Source organism: Mirounga angustirostris, unplaced genomic scaffold (genome assembly GCF_029215605.1).
Source record: "Mirounga angustirostris isolate CCGP_5_RB_7025 unplaced genomic scaffold, mMirAng1.0.hap1 SCAF_1, whole genome shotgun sequence".
NCBI lineage: Eukaryota > Metazoa > Chordata > Mammalia > Carnivora > Phocidae > Mirounga > Mirounga angustirostris.
In genome coordinates this window covers 65,351,662-65,374,854 of record NW_026991709.1, presented here as the reverse complement: position 1 = coordinate 65,374,854, position 23,193 = coordinate 65,351,662, and the positions used below count along the sequence as shown (strand labels likewise).

The window sequence follows — 23,193 nt, the reverse complement described above, 5'->3', positions numbered from 1 at the left end:
ATGTTTCACTGAGAAGTGCAATCTCAGGGCTGTAATAATAAAGGAAAAGTGAAGTAAAGCAAAGAAGTAAAAGTAAGATGATATATCATCATACTAATCAGTATTTCATAAGGAAAAGCAAAAGAGGCACAGCCAATCAGTTAACAGGTGTATCTGCTTGGCCTTGCTGGATGTCTCTAACAGCTTATGTGGAAAAACCGTAATTCAGAATAGCCCAACCATAGGGAGGAAGGAAAGGAGAATTTTATTTCTTGTCAATATTGGTCAAGGTTTTCTCTATGGTAAATTAACACCCCCTCACTTCAGAGTTGTATCATTTGACCCCTTTGGGAGCCACTGAAGAAGCCAGATCTCATGCCTTATAGTATGGCACATTATCTGAATCCAGAATTAAAGGGTGGAGTTTAGACTTGGCATAGCCAGTCAACTTAAGGAAATGGTACTGTATGAAGCTGATTAATCCTGCCAAAACTGAGATGAAGCAAACAGTTAAGAATTTGGGAGACAAACAAGCCTAGCCTCAGCCTGTTTTCTACAGAACCCTGGTTAAGTTAAGTTAAGAATTTGGGAGACAAACAAGGCTGAGAGAATTCAAGGAGATATATACAATATTATGTCCAATATAGGTACCTCTCAGTAGAAGAGCACCCTCTTCAATTTGATATACTTATGCACAGTTTCTTTAGTAAATGTTATCTTAGGGGATGGTCTATTTTCTAATTCCTTGATACTATGCTGTTTTAGTATAAACCTTAACATAAGTAATTTGTTCTTTCACTTCACCACCAAACCTCCATGAAAATTTGTCTTTTCCAAGTTGAATTTATACCAGAAATGTAAAATTTTTAAAATGAGAAAATCCATTAACATTTCAACAAATTAACAAATTAAGGAATAGTCATTTCTAGTGTAAGTATCTGAGAGTCAGCTTTTTGGATTGTAATATATGTGCCTGACATTAAGCTTTTGATTGCTGAGGCATCCTCTCTTCAGACATCCATCTTGAATAAATACATTGTCAGCTACATTATTAGATAAAAAGCGAGGCTGCCCCACCCATGAAGTTCCCCTTTGACAATGTGATTGACAGCTTACTTTTGCCTTCCCATACTTTAATTCTGCTCTAATGTTTTAAATTCACAAATAAAGTGAACATGTGAAAACCTAGGCACCCCACTCTCAACCCCAATAAAAGCAGAACCCCAGGTCCATGTACTCTATCTCACTCTTTCTCTACCCATGACTTCACTGAGTGGCCCCAAACATGTTATGTATCCTCTAACACTTGTGAATAATAAACTTTGTTTTTCAAAGTTCCCTGATGGTTGTTGCTGAGGTGTATCGTGGCCATTATAAGAACCAAGAGGCTGGTCAAACCACAACACTGGCTCTGAAAAAGGGAAATGTCTATGGGGGCTGGCCTCAGGCCCAACTGAGTGTCCCCAAGTATTTCTAGACCATAGCATCATTAACAATAGGCTGAGATTAGCACAAAACATATCTCAATACATGTAGAAAAGCATTCAATAAAATTCAACACTATAATTTAAAACTCTTAGAATATTGGAAATAGGTGGAAACTTTTTAACTTCATTAAAGCATTCAACCAACAACCTGTAGCAAACATCTTAATGTTGAAATCTTGGGAGACATTTTGTTTGCAGTTGGAAATAAAAGAAAGTTCCCATTAAAACCATTTATATTCAACACTGCACTGGATTCCTATCCAACAAAACAAATATTAATATAAAAATATATAAATTTAGGAAGGAACAAAATTTGTCTACATTTTCTATACTTTTATACATAGACTATTCCAGATAATCCAAGAACAGCTTTTATAAACAGAACATTTGGTGATGCAAGGAATACAAAATAACAAAATCAATATTTTATACACTAAAATTAATTAAAATTAAAATTTAAGAAAATTAATTCACAGGAGCAATAAAAACTATAAAGTACTTAGAATTAAGCTAACAAAAGATATGTAAGAATTTTGTGCAAAAAGTTACAAAGCTATATAGAAAAAGGTAAGAAAACCAAAGGAAACATATCATGTTTATAGATGGAACATTAGTATCTTAATGAAGTAAATTTTTTCTAATCAATATGTCTAAGTTTCAAACAAAATTTCAGGAGGGATTTACATAGAACTTGATAAACTGATTCTAAAATGTATATAGTACTATAGATAATCAGAAAAAGCCAAGATGGAGAAGGGAGAAGGGGCAGGCCTAACAGATAACAAGATATTTTCTGCAACTTTTATTAGTTATTTCTAATAAAATATAGTAAAAGTACAATAGTAAATAAATATATCAATGCAACAGAGGAAAAAGTCCAGAAAAAGACGCATCCAAATATGGGAACTGATATATGCATGAGATGTTCTTATACATCAGTGGTAACTGAAATGACTATTCAATAAATGAATTATTTATATGTAAAACATAAGTATCCCTTATCTCAAACCAACATAAAATAAATTTTATTTAGGTAAAAATCTAATTATGAAATGGAAAGCCTTAAAACTGATTTTTTTTTTTAAAAAAGGATTATATTTTACCTCAGGAAGAAATGATTTACTGAATAAGAAACAAAATGCAAGAATCAAATGAAAAGACTGATAAAGTTGAATAAAAAACTTCTATGTGTCAAAAGGCTATTGATGGAAAAACTAGCCTACAAGAAGTCAAATGATTTATTCAAGATTATATGCTAATAAGTAGTAGAGCCACAATTCAAACATATAGTCTTCTGACTCTAATACTAATTTATTTTGCATTCCTTTTAATTTTTAATTACATAATTAACACATTATATTCTTTCATTAAAATTTGAACACAAAGGAAATAATACCTTTGATCATTTTCCCCAGTTCCAATTTCCAGTATCCTCCCCAGATTTGTACATATACTTTTAGGACTTTTTTCTTGGGTATTTGAATATATAATAAAAATACAAATGCATTTTCAAGTGGTTTTATAGTGTGCTTATTGTTCTGCAACTTTTCTTTTAAAAATCGTGGCTTAAAGAACTTTCCATATCAGTACAGCATTCTACTGTGTGAATATATTAGCATTCATTTATTCAATTTTCTATTAATTGAACTTTAGGCTGTTTTCAGTATTTTGCCCCTTGGTCATATAAATAGGATAGACATCTGAAATGAATTTTCTAAATCATAATGAATATATGTTTTAAATGGTGATAATGCCAAATTGCTTATACTGGTATATATACCTACTACTACAGTATCTAGATATCCATTTCTCAATTATTAATATTTTTCATTCCTGATATTATTATTTTTAATATTTTGCCAGTCTGATGTGGAAAAAATGGGATAATGCGTTTCCCTAGTAATTATTAGAGAGGCCATTTCCTCCTCTCAGCAGTCAAACTCTGCTCTCTAGAGGTAGGAGGCAACCACATTTTCAACTCTTATAATCGTCTTTTCTAGTAGACTTACTCCCATATTTCTAAATATGTTTATATTGCCATTTCTTGATATATTAATTAGACGTTATCTATTGATTTCCTATTAAGAGAGATGAGGATTTAGTACCAGTTCCTATATATTTTGCATGTTTATTATTTGCCTACTATATATGTAAGCAAATATCTTGTCTGTCTCTTATGATTGTCTTGTTATGGTATATTCCTTAAAGCTTTCAGGTTTTATGTCTTGCCCAAGGATGTCCCTACTTCACAGTAAAAACCCATTTCCTATAGTTTCTTCTAAAACTTTCTGAGTTGTGATTTTAACATTTACATATTTTCTCCATCTGGAATTTATTTCTGTGAATGGTGTAAGGTAGGTTACTTTTTTTCAAAATGGTTAGCCAATTGTTCAACACCATTTATTCAATAGTTTATTATGTCCTAAAACATCTTCTCTAAAATATCCAAAAATTACATCAAATGTCTGAACCATTTCTGGAATATCCATTTAGATCTATTGGTCATTTTGTATCCCCTTGTTCCAATATCACAATGTACTACATTTCTTTTTAACAATAGATAAATTATGGAAAGAACCCAAATGTCCATCGACCAGTGAATGAATAAAGATTACACACACACACACACACACAATGGAATATTACTCAGCCAAGAAAAGAATGAGATCTTGCCATTTGCAATGACATGGATGAAACTAGAGAGTATTATAAGTGAAATGTCAGTCAGAGAAAGACAAATACTATATGATTTCACTCACATGTGGAATTTAAGAAACAAAACAGATGAACAGAGGGCGGGGCAGAAAAAAAGAGAGGAAAACCAGAAAACAGATTCTTAACTATAGAGAACAAACTAAGGGTTACTAGAAGGGAGGTGGGTGGGGAATGGGTTAAATGGGTGATGGGTACTAAGGAGGGCACTTGCTGTGATAAGTACTGGGTGTTGTATGTAAGTGATGAATTACTAAATACTATACCTGAAACTAATATTACACTGTTAACTAACTGGAATTTAAATAAAAACTTGAAGAAAAAAAATAATAAAATAAAAAACGTCAAAACATTTTCCCTTTTCAAAATTTATAGTTTCTAATTTTCTTTTTCTTTTTTTTATATACAGCTTATATTACTTTCAGGTGTATACAATATGTATAATTCAACAATTCTATACATTATTCAGTGCTCATCAAGATAAGTGTGTTCTTGATCCCATTTATCTATTTCAATCCTCTCCCCAACCTCCTCCTCTCTGGCAACAAGAGATTTGTTCTCTATAATCAAGAGTCTGGTTTTTTGCTTGTCTCTTTTTCTCTTTGTTCATTTGTTTTGTTTCTTAAATTCCACATATGAGTCAAATCATATGGTATCTGTCTTTCTCTTATTTCACTTATTTCACCCTCCAGATCCATCCATATTGTTGCAAATGACAAGATCTCATTCTTTTTTTTATGGATGAGCAATATTCCATTGTGTATATATACCACATCTTCTTCATCCATTCATCTGTGGATGGACACATGGGTTGCTACTATATGCTGGCTATTGTAAATAATGCTGCAATAAATACAGGAGTGCATATATCTTTTCAAATGGGTGTTTTTGGTTTTTGGATAAATGTCCAATAGTGTGATTATTAGATCATATGGTATTTCCATTTTTTATTTTTTGAGGAGCTTCTATACTATTTTTCACAGGGGCTGTACCAATATGCATTCCCACCAACAGTGCATAAAGCTGGAGGCATCATAATCCCAGAATTCAAGACACACTATGAAGCTGTAGTAAAACAGTATGATACTGGCACAAGAACAGACACATAGATCAATGAACAGAATAGAGAGTCCAGAAATAAACCCATGCTTATATGGTCAATTAATCTATGATAAAGGAGGCAATAATACACAATGGTGAAAAGACAGTCTCTTCAACAAATGGTGCTGGGAAAACTAATTTGACTGTCATTCTTGCCCAGGGGCCATGCTAATTTTCTCTGTATCATTCCAATTTTAGTATATGTGCTGCCAAAGCAAGTGCTGGGAAAACTAAATGGCTACATGCAAAAGAATGAAACTGGACCACTTTCTTACACTATACACAAAAATAAACTCAAAATGGACTAAAGACCTAAATGTGAGACCTGAAACCATAAAACTCTTAGAAGAAAACATAGTAATTTCTTTGACATCAGCTATCGAAATATTTTTCTAGATGTTTCTTCAGGCAAGGAAAACAAAAGCAAAATTAAGCTATTGGTACTACACCAAAATAAAAAGCTTTTGTACAAAGGCACCTGGGTGGCTCAGTCCATTAGTTTCCTTCAGCTCAGGTCATGATCTCATGGGTCATCGGATCCAGCCAGGGTGGGGCTCTGCACTCATCGGGGAGTCTGCTTAAAAGATTCTCTCCCTCTGCCCCTCCTTCCCACTCACACTCATGCTCCCTCTCTCTCAAATAAATAGGTAAATCTTTTTTTTTAAAAAAAAGATTTTATTTATTTGAGAGAAAGAGACAGAGAGCTCGAGCAGGGAGGGGTAGAGAGAGAAGCAGACTCCCCCCTGAGCAGGGAGCCTGACGACATGGGGCTCCATCCCAGGATCCTGGGATTATGACCTGAGCTGAAGGCAGATGCTTAACAGACTGAGCCATCCAGGCGCCCCATAAATAAATAAATCTTAAAAAAAAAAAAAAAGCTTTTGTAAGGTGAATAAAAACATTAACAAAACAAAAAGGCTACCTACTGAAGATATTTGCAAATGATATATCCAATAATGGGTTAATATCCAAAATATATTAAGAACTGATACACCACCAAAAAAAACAAATAATCCAATTAAAAAATGGGCAAAAGACATGAATAGACATTTTTCCAAAGAAGACATATAGATGAAACACACATGAAAAGATGCTCAACATCACTCATAATCAGGGAAATGCAAATCAAAACCATAATGAGATGTCACATTACACCTGTCAGAATGGTTAAAATCAAAAACACAAGAAATAACAAGTGTTGGTGAGGATGTGGAGAAAAACATTTTCTTTTTCTTAAGAATTTTATTTTATTTTTTTAAAGATTTTATTTATTTATTCATGAAAGACAAAGAGAGAGAGAGAGAGACGTAGAGGCAGAGAGAGAAGCAGACTCTCCGAGGAGCAGGAAGCCCGATTCTGGACTTGATCCCAGAACTCTGGGATCATGACCTGAGCCAAAGGCAGACACTTAACTGACTGAGCAACCCAGGCGCCCTTTTCTTAAGAATTTTAGAATCATTTCTTTAAAAATAAGTAAATTCTGATGACACCTGATTGGAGTAACACTGTATTTATGGATCAATTTGAAGAAATCCAGTTTTCTTTCTATTACCATTAGGCAGACTTGACTTTCAGACTCAATATTTATTAGGCAAATTCAGTTTTTATCATTTAAAAATAAAGAAACAAACCTATACTAACTAATTTACTCAGGTGTTTTCTATGGTATTTAGCTAAAAAATAAATTCTTGAAGAGGCCATATTTATGATGAAAGTGATGCTTTAGATCTTTTCATATTATCAACTTTGTTTCCTTATCATCAAAAGAAAATTATGAATAAACAAAATGAATAAGGATTATTTCTGTAACCTCAGAACATTTTCTATATAATTATCTGTTTATAAAATCAAAATTGGCTAATTTATGATTATTTAGTATTGGCCATTTATCATTACTAAAACTGAATATCAGAAGCCAATGATTAATGATATTGATAAACATATTGTTAAGTTCCAGCATAGAATATTTGAAAATTCAAGTTGTTCCACATATTCCATAACTTCCTCAAAATTGTAGAATTAAATACCAACTTTAGCTCTAGGTGAAAATAAAGACTTAATTTGGGACCACTACTAGTGTGAATAATTCATTTATTCATTATTTGCTCATTCATTCATTCAACATTATAATTTTAGAAAACACTGAATGCTTTGAATTGTGCTACAAGTTAGGTACAAAGTAATAGTAAGAAACACCTTCATTCAAAAATGAGGAAAATAAATGCAAGAATAATGGTATTTGTAATACTCACTTTCCCTTCGTCTCTTGGGCTATCACTTAAATGTACAACTGGACCTGGATGAGTCTTTGTGGATCTGTTAAATCAATTCAAAATAGTAATTAAAAAATAGTAATTAAAAAATAAAAATTAAAACACCTTACCATTATAGACTGGAACAAAGAAATTACTCTGGAATACACTCCCAATATTCTCAGGTTTAAACTTAGATTCATTTGAGTCTTGGTTGTTTTTCTTTAAGACCACTTTTCTTTCTCTTATTAACTCTATTAGAGGAAGTGTAATTTTTTTTTTAAAATCAGGTTTAAGGGCATAGATCCACATAACAACAGGATTCTTCATTTCTATAGCATAAAAATTATATACTTGAAGAAATAATATTAATAATGAAAGGGATGCTTTAGATCTTTCACGTTATCAACTTTGTTTCTTCATTATCAAAGAAAAATTATGAATAGTCAAGATGAATTATGTCTTTTCATCAAATTATGAATTTATGCATTGGTATTTATATGTTTGTTGCCAGATCTAAGCCTCTGAAAATTTGAAATTGAACTTATACAGACAAAGAAAACTTACACGGCCACAAAGCTAATACTATAAGCCTGTTTCAGCCAAATTGCAAAGTACGTAACTGACTTACAACTTTCTTTGACATAAAACCTCTGATTTTGCTCCTAAGAAAAGTATAATAGCTCCTTTGATTTACAAAGAAATTCTCTCTAGTGCTACCCAACTTACAGAAAACTGGGGAAACCTAGTTTGCTAGTTATGTCTCATTTATTTGGTTATCCAGGGTAATCAATAACAGCTAACTATGTGTCTAAGTGCATATTGTTAAAAAGACCTGTACTCTGTAAATCTGACTTTAAAAATATTCTACTCTGATATCTGGCATGTTTCTTTTATATTTCCTACTTTGACATATTGTTGAATAGGATTATGTCATGTTTAAATACAATATGGCCTGATATGACCATAGATTTATTATTGGTCATTTTCTACATCTTTTCTTCAACAGTCTAATTATGCCAGATTAATCCTATGATTATATTGACATAGTTTTAATTTATTTCTTTTTAAAATATAATTTATTTCTTATGCATACATGAAAACCGTCAAAGATTCTTCACAAAATAGTAAAGAAGAATACATTTTAAAACTTTTTGGGATCAGATAAAAGTGACAAATTAACTTCAGGTTTCCCAGATACTGACTCCCCACCATGACTCAGAGGAATAAATACAGACTTATTAGATATTTTGTTATCAGTTTTATCCTAAATTTTCTTATCTAAAAATGGAGATAGTAGTACTGATCCTACTCATTACAAGGATTAGAATATTTATATATAGCACCTAATATAATACCAAAACATAGTAAGTACTCAATGAATAGTATGTGTTATGACTGTTGTAATCACTGGAATAATTGGAAACTAGAGTTATTATCTGCATTCTAAATGCAATGTTTTATTAGAGTAAGGTGCCTCTCATAGGGAACAGTGTCCTTCAATTATCCTTTGGAAGCTAATAATATCCAATAACCTACAAATTCCTGTTTCTTGGGTATGATTGGAACAACAAATACCAAAGTATATTCCATGATAAACTAATGAATATATAAGGTATTTCACATAAAGAGTGTTCCATATCAAAAAAGTTTGGGAAACCCTGAATTAAAGTTAAATATTTTTTTCTTCTACAAAGGTTCTTAGAGCCATAATATGCAAGTGAATACTGAAATCTTCAATATTTTCCCAAAGTACTAGCCCATAGAATTATTTCTCATTGACCATATTAAGGGAATCACTGAAATATAATTTGAGAAACACTAGTTAGACCATATGCAAGACTCTTCCATTTAGATTCTCAGAGTTTGTAAAACACTCAAGTTCAGAAAATAATTTGGCATTAAACTTCAATTATTTGTATTGACTTTTTCAGACTATAGAAGATATATTATTTCTTGTAAAAAAAATTCCAAACTTAGAAGATACTAATAGTCAAAAGAAAAAAATCTCTCATATTATTTTACTGCCTGAAGATAATGACTACTAACATTTGGATACATTTTTTCTAACTTTTCCCCTGACATTATACTTCCAAAAACCATCAAACATTCCTTGAAAGACTTATGGCCATCAGAAATTGACTTAAAAAATAAAAAAGCATTGGTGTACACTCTGGATTCTGTAATTCCTACAAAAATTACTTTAGATAGAATTATCAATGAAATTAAAATCATATAATATCCATCTAAATAATACCCAATAATTCTTCTAGTTATCCCTATTTATCTCTCTTCCTCTCATTTACCATCATGGCTTCTTTAGTTTCTTTTATGGGCCTTCTTTCTCTTCCTATATCTTAAATATTGATATTCCTTTGTATTCCATCCTGGTCTGTCATCTATTCTCATATAATATACGGTCATGAATTCAAGAGCACACAGGAGCCAGGCAGGTATTGCAAATGAAGCAAACAGGCTGAATGAGAACTGTACCAAACTGGATAGCACATTATCCACCTACAGAAGGAAGGTTGTTACTCAGTTCCAGCTGATTACTGACTGCCAGGCAAGAATACCGAACTAGAATTGTCTCATTATGAATTTTCATGAAAATCTGGAAATCCAAATTTTTATTTCTACTTGCCAATTTTCAAATATTAGAATTCAGAACATATTTAAATACTCTGATAGCCAAACAAAACAGATATCTGTGAGTCAGAATTGGTTGACTGTCTGCTAGGTTGCTACCTGTTTTCTATACACTCTTCATGCACAATCTCATCTTTTCAATGATCATAAATTCTTGTTTTTTTAACTGTTCAAATTCTTATGTTTTTTCTTTTATTTATTTATTTATTATGTTAATCACCATACTCTATCTCATTACCTTCAGATCCATATATCCCACTTCCTACCATTTTCCCATACCGATTCCATTTGAATGTCTTATAAACAGTACAACTCAACCTACCTAAAATTGAGTTCATTACTTTTTTTCTCAACCTACTCAATCTCCTGCTTTCTTTCACTAAATGACACCCTTATCTACATAGTTGCTCAAGCTCTAACAACTGGGGGTCACTCTTAATTCTTCTCTATTGTTATATTTTCCCATAATACCCAAGTCTTGCCTCTTCTATCTTCTATGTATTTAATTATGTCAGCTTATCTCCACTCCTATATCAATGATAATGTTTACCAAGAATACAGTCTTCTCTCTTTAATCATTTCTCTATACCTGCCTTCAGAGTAGTCTTCCTAAATGCAAATTTGATCAAGTCAATTCTCTGCTTAAAACCCTTCAAAATCCAGCTCCTGGACTTTAAGTCCAAACTTCTCAAACTGGCCTACAAGGCCTTTCATATTATATACCCTGATTACCTCTCCTCAACCTTTATCTTTTATCATATTCTCTTTCAGGTATTCCAACCAACTAAACTACTTAAAATTCCTGTGCAGGGAACAAAAACTCTCTCACATTCCATCTTTAAATCTTCTATCCCCTCTTCCTAAAACACCCCCACCCCCCTCTCTCAAGTTTTCCCTCAACTAACTAAAATTCTCATGCTTCGAATCTCAACATAGATGTAATTTCCTTCACAGATACTTCTCTGAGACCACATGTTAGGTGTCCTTCTTATGGAATTGCCACATTTTATTTCCAATATATTATAATTGCCTTTTTAATTAATCTCATTAGACTGAAAGCCCCAAGAGGACAGTAACTATGTCTTCCCAGTTCATAGTTGTTTCCAGTATCTAGCATACCATAGTGCACAATAAATATGTTTGAGTGATTGTTAAACACAAGTCTTACACTTATGATTTAATAATCACTTTCATGCTCAAACATTAGTCATATGTAGAAAAAATAGGTTATAGTTTTTAAAAAGCTAGGGCTGCCCTGAAGAAACATCTATTTCTATAGTATAACCTGGAATAGATTTTCCCATAGAAAAAAATTTTTAACGTCCATTGAGTTCTATGCTACTATTTTATGAGGTGTTCTACAAACATCACTGTTTCTAAGGAAAATGTGTTCCAGTTTCCAAATAATCAATATATATACTTTGGGAACACAAACTATAATTATGAGAACTGCCTAAAATTATAATTAAGAGACTTCACTAATAATAGAAACAAACTGAAAATAACATTGAATAAAAAGTATTTCGGGGCGCCTGGGTGGCTCAGTCGTTAAGTGTCTGCCTTCGGCTCAGGTCATGATCTCAGGGTCCTGGGATTGAGCCCCGCATTGGGCTCCCTGCTCAGCGGGGAGCCTGCTTCTCCCTCTCCTGCTCCCTCTGCTTGTGTTCCCTCTCTCGCTGTGTTTCTGTCAAATAAATAAATAAAATCTTTAAAAAATAAAAATAAAAAAATAAAATATAAAAAGTATTTCAAGTAGGAACTTAAATTGAAATAATTTCACATATCTCTTAAAGACAATTCTGCATTTGCCATACTTAGAAAATGTATTGTTAAAATCTGTGTGTAAAATTCTATTAATGAAATGACTCTTTTAAATAAATATTTTATTACTGTCCCATACACTCGACACATATTAACAGGAAGCGGCATGCATTTTCTAATGTATCTCAATAGGTAGAGAACAATTAAAAGACAGTTCTAGGAGACTGGCAGTTGGCATTTAAAATTATATAGATCACAATGGATCTATAATTCCATGTAATACACTTTTGGAAAACTGGTCTAAGTAAACCAAGAAACATTCAGGAGGTGATATTGTCTAATAATAATTTCTAGAGGATATTTCAGGACATTTTCAGAGGCATGTACAACTCTCTAACAGATCAGATTTATATAAATGGTAGTTTCTATTCTTATGCTCTATCAAATCAAATTCTTATGCTGTATTCTTATGCTGTAAGAACATACTATGAAAAATAAAAGTGCTTTATTTTACTTTAGTTTCTCTTAATTTTACCCTCTTTTTAGTTTTTAAATTCATCATTACTCCTGAAATCATAAAGTTTAGACTATATAAATACATAGAGGTAAAGTATAGGTTACTAATTCAGGTAGTATTAATTTCAACTATGAAAAGTATTTGTTAAGTAAATGATTATGTTAAGTATAGGTTACTAATTCAGGTAGTATTAATTTCAACTATGAAAAGTATTTGTTAAGTAAAAGTGGTGAAATACTGGATCTATTTAGATAATGAACTTCTTAATTAGCAGCATTCAACTGAAAACAAATAATACATATATCACTATTGGTACTAATATTAAATTTGTATAAATGTTCTATAATTCAATCTCTCAAGTTTATTTACATTTTTGTCAATATCCTAAGAAAATTATGAAAGCAAGCATTAAGTTCAGCCCTATTTACCACTTTTATAGAAGTCAGGTTATAGTGGTAAAACTTTTCCCAAATAGCTACAGAATTAAATAATTTTGGGGGAGACATAATTCTATGTTTTTAAAATACACATATAGAACATTAAAACATGTATCAGTAAAATAGCGCATACTAATTATAATTGTAAATGAAAGCTCTAAGTCAATATTAGTGTGTAACTATCATACTAGTTCTTCAATACTGTCATCAGTCATTTAGTAGCCACTCTATGGAAAGCACCAAAATAAGCCAAGTTTAAAGAAAAATAAAGGAGCAGTGACCAAAGATTTTGCCCTGGGGCGGTTCTTAATCTAATCAGGGAAGAAGAATTATCAATAACAAAAGACCCATTAGGACATAATACAAAAGGAATATTGTAACAAGAATATAATTAGTAACAACTTTCCTATACATACAGGCACACTGAAACATTAAAAATAGGGAATAGTAGATTTATTATAAAGACCAGCCTCTTTTAAATAGGTTGTTTTAATCAGAGTTCTGGAGAATAATTATGTAACTCAGAATATATATATGAAAATGAGCCAGCCTCAAGTTAAACATATCTTATTAAGGACCTAATATGCACGGAGCATAAACATTTATTAAAGAAAATTTGTTTTTCTGATTAACACAGTGACCAGGAGAATTATTCGTTTACATACAAAAAGATGGCTTGGAATTCCATTACGTCTTATATGTGCATAAACTTAAGTATCAGCGCCAAAGTCAAAGTGGTAATTACTATTAACCACATATCCAAATAGCTGTATTATGTCACAACATAAAAAATATTGATAAGTTAATTCTCTTTAGAACCCTGAATAATATGTTAGTCAGGCAAGTGAAGAATGAGCTACCAGCAATAAAAAATATGTGAACTTATCATGATTATTTTTACCTAAAACTAAATGTGATCACAATCCACTTGCCATTCCCATTGGAAGTGGCTATACTAAGAACAGCTACAAAAAAAGGTGATTTCCATTTATGACTTTTAGAATAAGGCTTAGTATTTTAACATCAAATTTTACATACATAACCCTTAATTATTCAGAAACCCGTAAGTATTCGGGAAGTCTAAAATTAGAATATGTTAATATTACAATATTTTTAGAAGTCTTTACAGTTTTAAATTATTTTAGCTAAACTTTTCACTCAAATTAATCATAAATTAGCTATAAATGTTTCAAATAACTCTGTAATTTGACATGCTTTACATAACCATATGAAATACTCAAGCCAAATAAAGTGGTATTTAAGTTCAAACTTACAGCTCAATTGCCTTGTTCCACATGATAACATATCCAGAAAGAATGAAAGATTCAATATTTACAATATGTGTATTTCCTCTTTCTGTTCCAACATAGAGCCATTTACTCTGGAAAGGTAGATGACAGTAAGTAATTCTGAAAGAAAGAAAATTACAATTAAAATATCTAAATTTTATGTTTGGTCAGCATTATATTTTCCTTATATTTATTAGGTAGTGATAGCTATATAAACAACAAAATTTACTATATACTCAAGTAGCATTTAGGTATTAGTAGAGGGTAGAGGATAAATAACAAGAGTATACCATTAAAAACAATAATGATAATAATGACCACTAATAAATAATTGTCTACCATGGGCATTAACATATATTGTTTCTAATTCTTTCCAGAATTAGAGCACTCCAAGATAGATATAAATTCTATTTTCTGAAGAGGAAACTGAGGCCAAGAACTTTTATTTTTACTTTCATTGGACTGACAGCTAGTAAGTGGCAAAACCAGGATTCAAATCCATTTCTGTTTGGTTGCAAAATTAGCAACTTTCTACACTGGTGGTTTTTCTTTGGTAATACTCACTTCAAATAGAAATTAGGTACATGTGAAACATACATTTCATAGTTATCATAGAAATTGTAGCTTTTTTTATATAAGATCATGAATTATTTACTTTTTATTCAGATGGTTGGCGTCTTAGTAGTATAAAGAAAGCTTATAAGATAAGGGATCTACTCTACTATTCCTTTATTTTTTTTTTTTTTGTTCTGCCTTTATTTGCACAATGGGCCTTCTGACCAATTCTGGGAAATTATTCTATAGCCAAAGAAACCATGATTCCTATAAATGAAATCTGGGAATTTACCAGAATCTTCTATTCACCAAGTATCACTCTTTTTAGTTTTGCCTACTCCCACTCCTTTTAAATGCTCATAAAGAAAGGGGGGGGGAGATAAGTTCACAGTTATCCCTTGCCAGAATCTGTTATTGAATCATATTTGCTAGAATTTATTCAGAAAAAGCGCTGGTAAATTATTAGAAGAGGAGGACAGAATTCTGATGCCAGGCAGACAGACCAATATGGGGAAAAAAGGGGGGGGAACGTAAATGGTAAATTCCTAACAAAATTCCACCTTGTACCTCTTTTTATATAAGAGTGAACATCCAGTGTGTCGAATTTATATTCTCATTGTGGTTCATTGAATTATTCAATAGTCTACCTTTCTAAACCAAACTTCATTTATTCAAAAGTATTCTGCTGAAAGCCCCTTGCACATTACAACAAGAAAACTAGAAATCTTGATATTACTTAAAGCACTTACAGTTAATTGAAGATCTAATTAAAGTGTGACCTATATGGTGTTGGACAATTCTGATTAAAACCTAAAGTCTAGGATCGCTGTTGCCAAGGGATATTTAATAATGTCCCACGGGAAATAACTTGATAGTCATGTTTCTAGGCCATGAAGCATCTATTTTCAATTCAGTGTAAGTAGAAAAAGGAAACTCATTTTAAATAGGATTTAAGATCACCTTTTCTGAATCACAAAAAGAGTAGAAAAAAAAACTAGTCCCAATAAAGTAGACAAAAATTTAGGAGTTCAGGTAGAAAAAGAGCAAACTTCAATATGACATAGTCATTTCCAAGGTTGAGAAGAAAAGTCTAAAAACTGCCAGGTTTCAGTAATGAGACCTGAAGCAAGAGGAAGAATTCCAATAAAGACAATCTTTACAGGGGAATGATGAAATACATGAAAAAGATCCAAATAGGATTAGAAGCTGTATCAAATAGAAATGGAAGGAAAACTTCCAAACTCTTTTTATGAGGCCAGCATTACCTTGATCCCCAAACCAGACAAAGACCCCTTTAAAAAGGAGAACTACAAACTGAGGGTTCTAGAGGGGAGGGGGGTGGGGGGATGGGTTAGCCTGGTGATGGGTATTAAAGTGGGCACATACTGCATGGAGCACTGGGTGTTATACGCAAACAATGAATCATAGAACACTACATCAAAAACTCATGATGTAATGTATGGTGATTGACATAACATAATAAAATAAATTAAAAAAAAAAAAGGAGAACTACAAACCAATATCCCTGATAAAATGGATGCAAAAATTCTCACCAAAATATTAGCCAATAGGATCCAACAGTACATTAAAAGGATTATTCACCATGAACAAATGGGATTTATTCCTGGGCTGCAAGGGTGGTTCAACATCCACAATCAATTAATACATTAATAAAAGAAAGAACAAGAGCCATATGATCCTCTCAATAGATGCAGAAAAAGCATTTGTCAAAGTACAGCATCCTTTCTTGATCAAAATTCTTCAGAGTATAGGCATAGAGGTTACATACCTCAATATCATAAAAGCCATCTATGGAAAACCCACAGTGAATATCATTCTCAATGGGGAAAATCTGAGAGCTTTCCCCCTAAGGTCAGGAATGGCAGGGATGTCCACTATCACCACTGCAGTTCAACATAGTACTAGAAGTCATAGCCTCAGCAATCAGACAACAAAAAGAAATAAAAGGCATCCGAATCGTCAAGAAGAAGTGAAACTCTCACTCTTTGCAGATGATATGATACTTTATGTGGAAAACCCAAAAGACTCCACCCCAAAACTGCTAGAACTCATACAGGAATTCAGTAAAGTGGCAGGATATAAAATCAATGCACAGAAGTCAGTGGCATTCCTATACACCAACAACAAGACAGAAGAAAGAGAAATTAAGGAGTCGATCCCATTTACAATTGCACCCAAAACCATAAGATACCTAGGAATAAATCTAACCAAAGACACAAAGGATCTGTACTCAGAAAACTACAAAATACTCATGAAAGAAATTGAGGAAGACACAAAGAAATGGAAAAATGTCCCATGCTCATGGATTGGAAGAACAAATATTGTGAAAATGTCTATGCTACCTAGAGCAGTCTACACATTTAATGCAATCCCTATCAAAATACCATCCACTTTTTTCAAAGAAATGGAACAAATAATCCTAAAATTTGTATGGAACCAGAAAAGACCCCGAATAGCCAGAGAAATGCTGAAAAAGAAAAGCAAAGCTGGTGGCATCACAATTCCGGACTTCAAGCTCTATTACAAAGTTGTGATCATCGAGACAGTATGGTACTGGCACAAAAACAGACACATAGATCAATGGAACAGAATAGAGAGCCCAGAAATGGACCCTCAGCTCTATGGTCAACTGATCTTTGACAAAGCAGGAAAGAATGTCCAGTGGAAAAAATACAGTCTCTTCAACAAATGGTGTTGGGAAAATTGGACAGCCACATGCAGAAGAATGAAACTGGACCATTTCCTTACACCACACACAAAAATAGACTCAAAATGGATGAAAGACCTAAATGTGAGACAGGAGTCCATCAAAATCCTTGAGGAGAACACAGGCAGCAACCTCTTTGATCTCAGCCACAGCAACTTCTACCTAGAAACATTGCCAAAGGCAAGGGAAGCAAGGGCAAAAATGAACTATTGGGACTTCATCAAGATAAAAAGCTTTTGCACAGCACAGGAAATGGTCAATGAAACCAAAAGACAGCTGAGGGAATGGGAGAAGATATTGCAAATGACATATCACATAAAGAGCTAGTATCCAAAATCTATAAAGAACTTATCAAACTCAACACCCAAAGAACAAATAATCCAATCAAGAAATGGGCAAAAGACATGAGCAGACATTTCTGCAAAGAAGACATCCAAATGGTCAACAAACACATGAAAAAGTGTTCAACATCACTCGGCACCAGGGAAATACAAATCAAAACCTCAATGGGACCACCTCACACCAGTCAGAATGGCTAAAATTAACAAGTCAGGAAACGATGGATGTTGGTGGGGATGTGGAGAAAGGGGAACCCTCCTACACATTGGTGGGAATGCAAGCTGGTGCAGCCACTCTGGAAAACAGTATGGAGGTTCCTCAAAAAGTTGAAAATAGAGCTACCATATTTTCCAGCAATTGCACTACTGGGTATTTACCCCAAAGATACAAATGTAGGGATCCAAAGGGGCACATGAACCCCAATGTTTATAGCAGCAATGTCCACAACAGTCAAACTATGCAAAGAGCCTAGATGTCCATCAACAGATGAATGGATAAAGAAGATGTGGTATATATATACAATGGGATACTATGCAGCCATCAAAAAAAAAATCTTGCCATTTGCAATGATGTGATGGAGCTAGAGGGTATGATGCTAAGTGAAATAAGTCAATCAGAGAAAGACAAGTATCATATGATCTTACTGATATGAGGAATTTGAGAAACAAGACAGAGGATCATTGGGGAAGAGAGGGAAAAATGAAACAAGACAAAACCGGAGAGGGAGACAAACCATAAGAGACTCTTAATCTCAGGAAACAAACTGAGGGTTGCTGGAGTGGAGGGGGGTAAGAGCGATGGGGTGGCTGGGTGATGGACATTGGGGAGGGTAGGTACTATGGTGAGCACTGTGAATTGTGTAAGACTGATGAATCACAACACTGTACTCCTGAAATAAATAATACATTATATGTTAATAAAAAAATTTTTTTAAAGTATTCCTTGAACCAATACTGTGAAATTTTACCTCATTCTTACTGACAAGAAACTAGACCCTTGATAACATACGGGTTTCATCTTATGTCCCATGTCCAACTGATGGGTAGTGGTTAAACAACTAATGAAGAAAGACCCCAGACTTTATTTGAATCCAAAAAAAAGAGTAATGGGATTTACTTAAGATGCTTAACAAGGGTGAGGGAGAGGGCATGATTATACTTATGCTATATATTTGATAGCCCTAATAAGTCACTAATCAATACTTTATTGAATTTAATTTAATAGCTATACTTTTATTTGTAATGCATTTCTACCACTATCACCTGCAAACTGAAGAATTCTCTGTTATATAGGAACCCTGGAAAAATAATCTTGTTCCTATGTCTATATTCACTATCATTCTCTATAGTAAATCATCTAAGACATTGTAAGTCTTCTGTCCATTTATCCATTAATTCAAACTTCACCAAATAATTCATTATAAAAGCACTGTCCTTGATTACAACACATCTACTCTTTTTCCCTAAAAAAAAAATGCCATCCAATAGGAGAGACAAGACAAGTAGACAAGTAAGAAAAATAAAAGTAAAGTGTGTGAATTGCTATAAAGTATTCAAAGAAGGGAGGGATTAATTCCAGTAAGGGCAATGAAGAAAAGCTAATGTAGAAAACTATTTAAAATGGGCCATTACATTAAAGATCAAGTAACTCTATAGTTTGAAATATATGTTATATATGTTACATAAGCATATGAAATAAACAAAATCAATGTTTTCAAGCTTGAAGAATGTACAGACCTTTAAAATTTTTTTTGCTTATCCTCAGTTTTGACTTACTTTTATAAATTCTTTAACTCATGTATAAAAATAAGATATAAATTCCTCATACTTATGGCTCTTATGTATACATAAAACAAAAATATAAAATACAAATAAAACTATAACTAAAATTCAAATTAATGACATTAGTGTATATGACAGATGGATTTTTTTTAAAGAAATAATTAACCTCATATGTTTCTAACTGCACAGGTTCTTTTGAATTTGGTGTATCTATATTTATTCCGTCCTTTCCTTTTACCACTTGTCTCTACTTGAGCAGTTTTGAATTCTATTCCATAGTACACCATCACATAATTTTACAATCATATGGCATGAATATATAATACATGTGCATAGTCCGCTTTTATTATTTTATTAATCCACAACAATTAAAATAACACTACTTGGTGCCAACACAATCATCCATGCAAATTTAACTTCACATATTGGACCTGTGTGACAGTATTTTTGAATAAAATGTTTTGTTCAAATCATTCAGAATCTTTCCATTAGTGTGATTATAGAAATAAAAATATTACAATTAGAAATTACTATGGAAAATTCATAACTCCAAGACCATGCCTATGGATCCTAATTTGAGAAACACTGTCAACGCAAGCCAAAAATATGTTTTAAAAAAGTAAATGGTTTGGGGCGCCTGGGTGGCTCAGTTGGTTAAGTATCTGCCTTCAGCTTGGGTCCTGATCTTTGGGTCCTGATCTTCAGATCGGGTCCTGTGATCAAGCCCCACTTCGGGCTCCCTGCTCAGCAGAGAGTCTGCTCCCTCTGCCTCCTCCCTGCTCTGCTGGTGCTGTCTCTCTCTCTCTCTCTCTCCCTCAAGTGGATAAATAAAATATTTAAAACACACACACACACACACAGAGTAAATAGTTTAAACTTATAGAAAATTTGCTGTGTGAAATTGAGTGGGAGAATTCAAGTTTGAAACTTTTCCCCCTAAGTTCTAACATAGTTCAATTTAAGTCTTATTTTTTCTCCAGATTCCAGGTAAAACCTCTACTACCAGGCATGATGACTCTGGCTCCAGTTCTTTCTATAATATTTATAATTATACTTTACAACCTGGTTACACTCAGAATCAGGTGTATTCTTCATATTAAAAATACAAATGCCAGAGAGGAAAATTCATCAGTTCTGAAGTAAATCTAGCAATACTGGTTTTTTTTCCTTATTTTATTTTATTATTTTATTTTATTATGTTATGTTATGTTAATCACCATACATTACAACATTAGTTTTTGATGTAGTGTTCCATGATTCATTGTTTGCATATAACACCCAGTGCTCCATGCAGTACGTGCCCTCTTTAATACCCATCACCAGGCTAACCCATCCCCCCCAACCCCCTCCCCTCTAGAACTCTCAGTTTGTTTCTCAGAGTCCATTGTCTCTCATGGTTCGTCTCCCCCTCCAATTTCCCCCCCTTCATTTTTCCCTTCCTACTATCTTCTTCTTTTTTTTTTTTTTTTAACATATAATGTATTATTTGTTTCAGAGGTACAGGTCTGTGATTCAGCAGTCTTACACAATTCACAGTGCTCACCATAGCAATACTGTTTTAAAACTCTTTCTGGGTGGTTTTGATGCATAACCACAATTAAGAACTACTAAATTATAGCAATAATTCTTAATCTTTGGTATAAATAAATATCTCATTAAAATGCATATTTCTACATTCCAGGTACACAAATTGTGACTCATGGACTTGGGATGGAACATATGACTGATATTTTAACAAGTAACCTCAGTACTTGCTATTCAAAATGAAGTCCATATACCAGCATGAACATCACCTGGAAACTTAGTAGAAATTCAGAATCTTGGGCCCTATCCCAGAATCAGAAACTGCATTTTATGAAGAACCCCAAGGTTAGTCATATACACATTAAAGTTTAGTTAGCACTTCTTTGGCTGGTTTTATTACAGATAGCCTATAAACCACATTTTATGAGATACTGTTCAGTGGCTGAAAGGCTGCTGCTAATTTACAATTTAAGTTTTAGGATAAGAACCTAAATTACTAAGTTAGTAGTAGGAATAAAGCCTTGTAGCTATGTAGTTCCTCCAAACTGAACTAACGATGGTGATAACAACAACAGTCAGGGAAAGAAACAACTAGCTACCCTAAGATTCTCTCAGCATCTTAATTCAAAGACTGATACTTAGGAGTTTCAGTGGAAAAACTCAAATCATATAAAAGAAAAATAAAGAATTAAAAATTCTCTAAGAAAAAGAATCTGATAATTTTGGACAACCTGTACCTAGAGAGAATTATAATACAAGAGACAAAATTAAACGGATAACTGAAAATTTAGTTGAATTTCATTCACAGTCTTAATGAACTAACCAGATAGTAAAAAACTTACTCAATTTTTTTACCTGTAATTATTTGGAAAACTATCAAACATAAATCAAATTTTTAAAATAAGCCAAATCTTTGCACTTCCATAGGGAGTAACGTCATGATTTCTGGCAAATCCAAGTCTGAGAGGCTTATTCTCATTCTCCTATAGCAAAAGAAATAACATTTTCTACCTTCATTTAAATTCACAGAGTATTTCAACTTCTGAATGAGAGAACTGAGTTAGTGGAGGCCATGTGGGGAGCAGGAATGAGGCACTGGTATCCTGCACAGTATAAGTAAAATAAGGAGCAATAACTACACCCTACCCAGCAGTTATGAAGTGCCTCTCCCTATCTCAGGAGTTAGTAAAGGCCAGTGGGGAAATCTGAACTTCTACTCCCACCTGTTAGTTAACAAGATGACACCTGTCCTTCCACAGCCAGCGCAATGTCAAAACAACCCACCACAAATAGAAGGTTTAAATAAGACCTGCAATGTCATAACATAATATCCAAAATATCCAGTTTTAATAAAAACTCACTCATCATACCAAGAAATAGGAAAATCTCAATTTGTCACTAAAAGACAAACTCTAAAAGAATGGTTAAAAGGAGTTCACTAAACAGAAAAAAAGATCAAAGAGATTTTTTAATATCAAGTGTGAATAAAAAACTACAGGGAGAGTAAAAATATTGTTAGATTCAATATATTTTCCTCCTTCCTTTGGGCGTCCTAAATTATGTTTCATAGTTGAAGCAGAAATTATAACATAGTCTGATGTGGTTCTAAATACAGAGAGAGAAAATTTATTTAAAATGAGGGAAGTAAAGGAAAACTAAGAAAGGAAAGATCTTTGTATTTCATTCAAACTGAGAAAATGCAATAGCAGTAGATTGTGATAAGTTCTTCATACATAATGAAATGTCTACAACAACCACTCAAGAAGTGAAATGATACAAAGAGATACATTAAAAACTATATACAAATCAAAATGGAATTCTAAAAAAAAATGTTCAATTAAACCACAGGAAGGCAAGAAAAAAAAAAACAACCCACATTTGAATGAAAAAATAAGCAGACAACAAAAAATTGAGAACTTAAGCACTAACATATCACTAAGTACATAAAATGTAAACACCAATTAAAATACAGATTGGTAAGGGAACCTGGGTGGCTCAGATGGTTAAGCGTCTGCCTTCGGCTCAGGTCATGATTCCGGGGTCCTGGGATTGAGCCCCACATTGGGCTCTTGGCTCAGTGGG

At 32.9% G+C, this 23,193-nt stretch overlaps 1 protein-coding gene and 1 non-coding gene across 2 annotated transcripts in view; both read right to left on the bottom strand.

Annotated features, from left to right (window-relative positions):
- Positions 1-23,193, bottom strand: part of STXBP5L (syntaxin binding protein 5L) — a 429,885-nt gene that overhangs the window by 223,138 nt on the left and 183,554 nt on the right. The window contains exons 6-7 of the mRNA XM_045902962.2: positions 14,170-14,304; positions 7,532-7,595 (exon numbers count right to left, since the gene is read on the bottom strand). Coding sequence (XP_045758918.1) covers positions 7,532-7,595; positions 14,170-14,304 — 199 coding nt within the window. The remainder of the gene's footprint in view (positions 1-7,531; positions 7,596-14,169; positions 14,305-23,193) is intronic.
- On the bottom strand, positions 5,395-5,497 carry LOC123834984 (U6 spliceosomal RNA). The gene has a single exon (XR_006788558.1). It is a non-coding gene; the product is annotated as a U6 spliceosomal RNA (small nuclear RNA).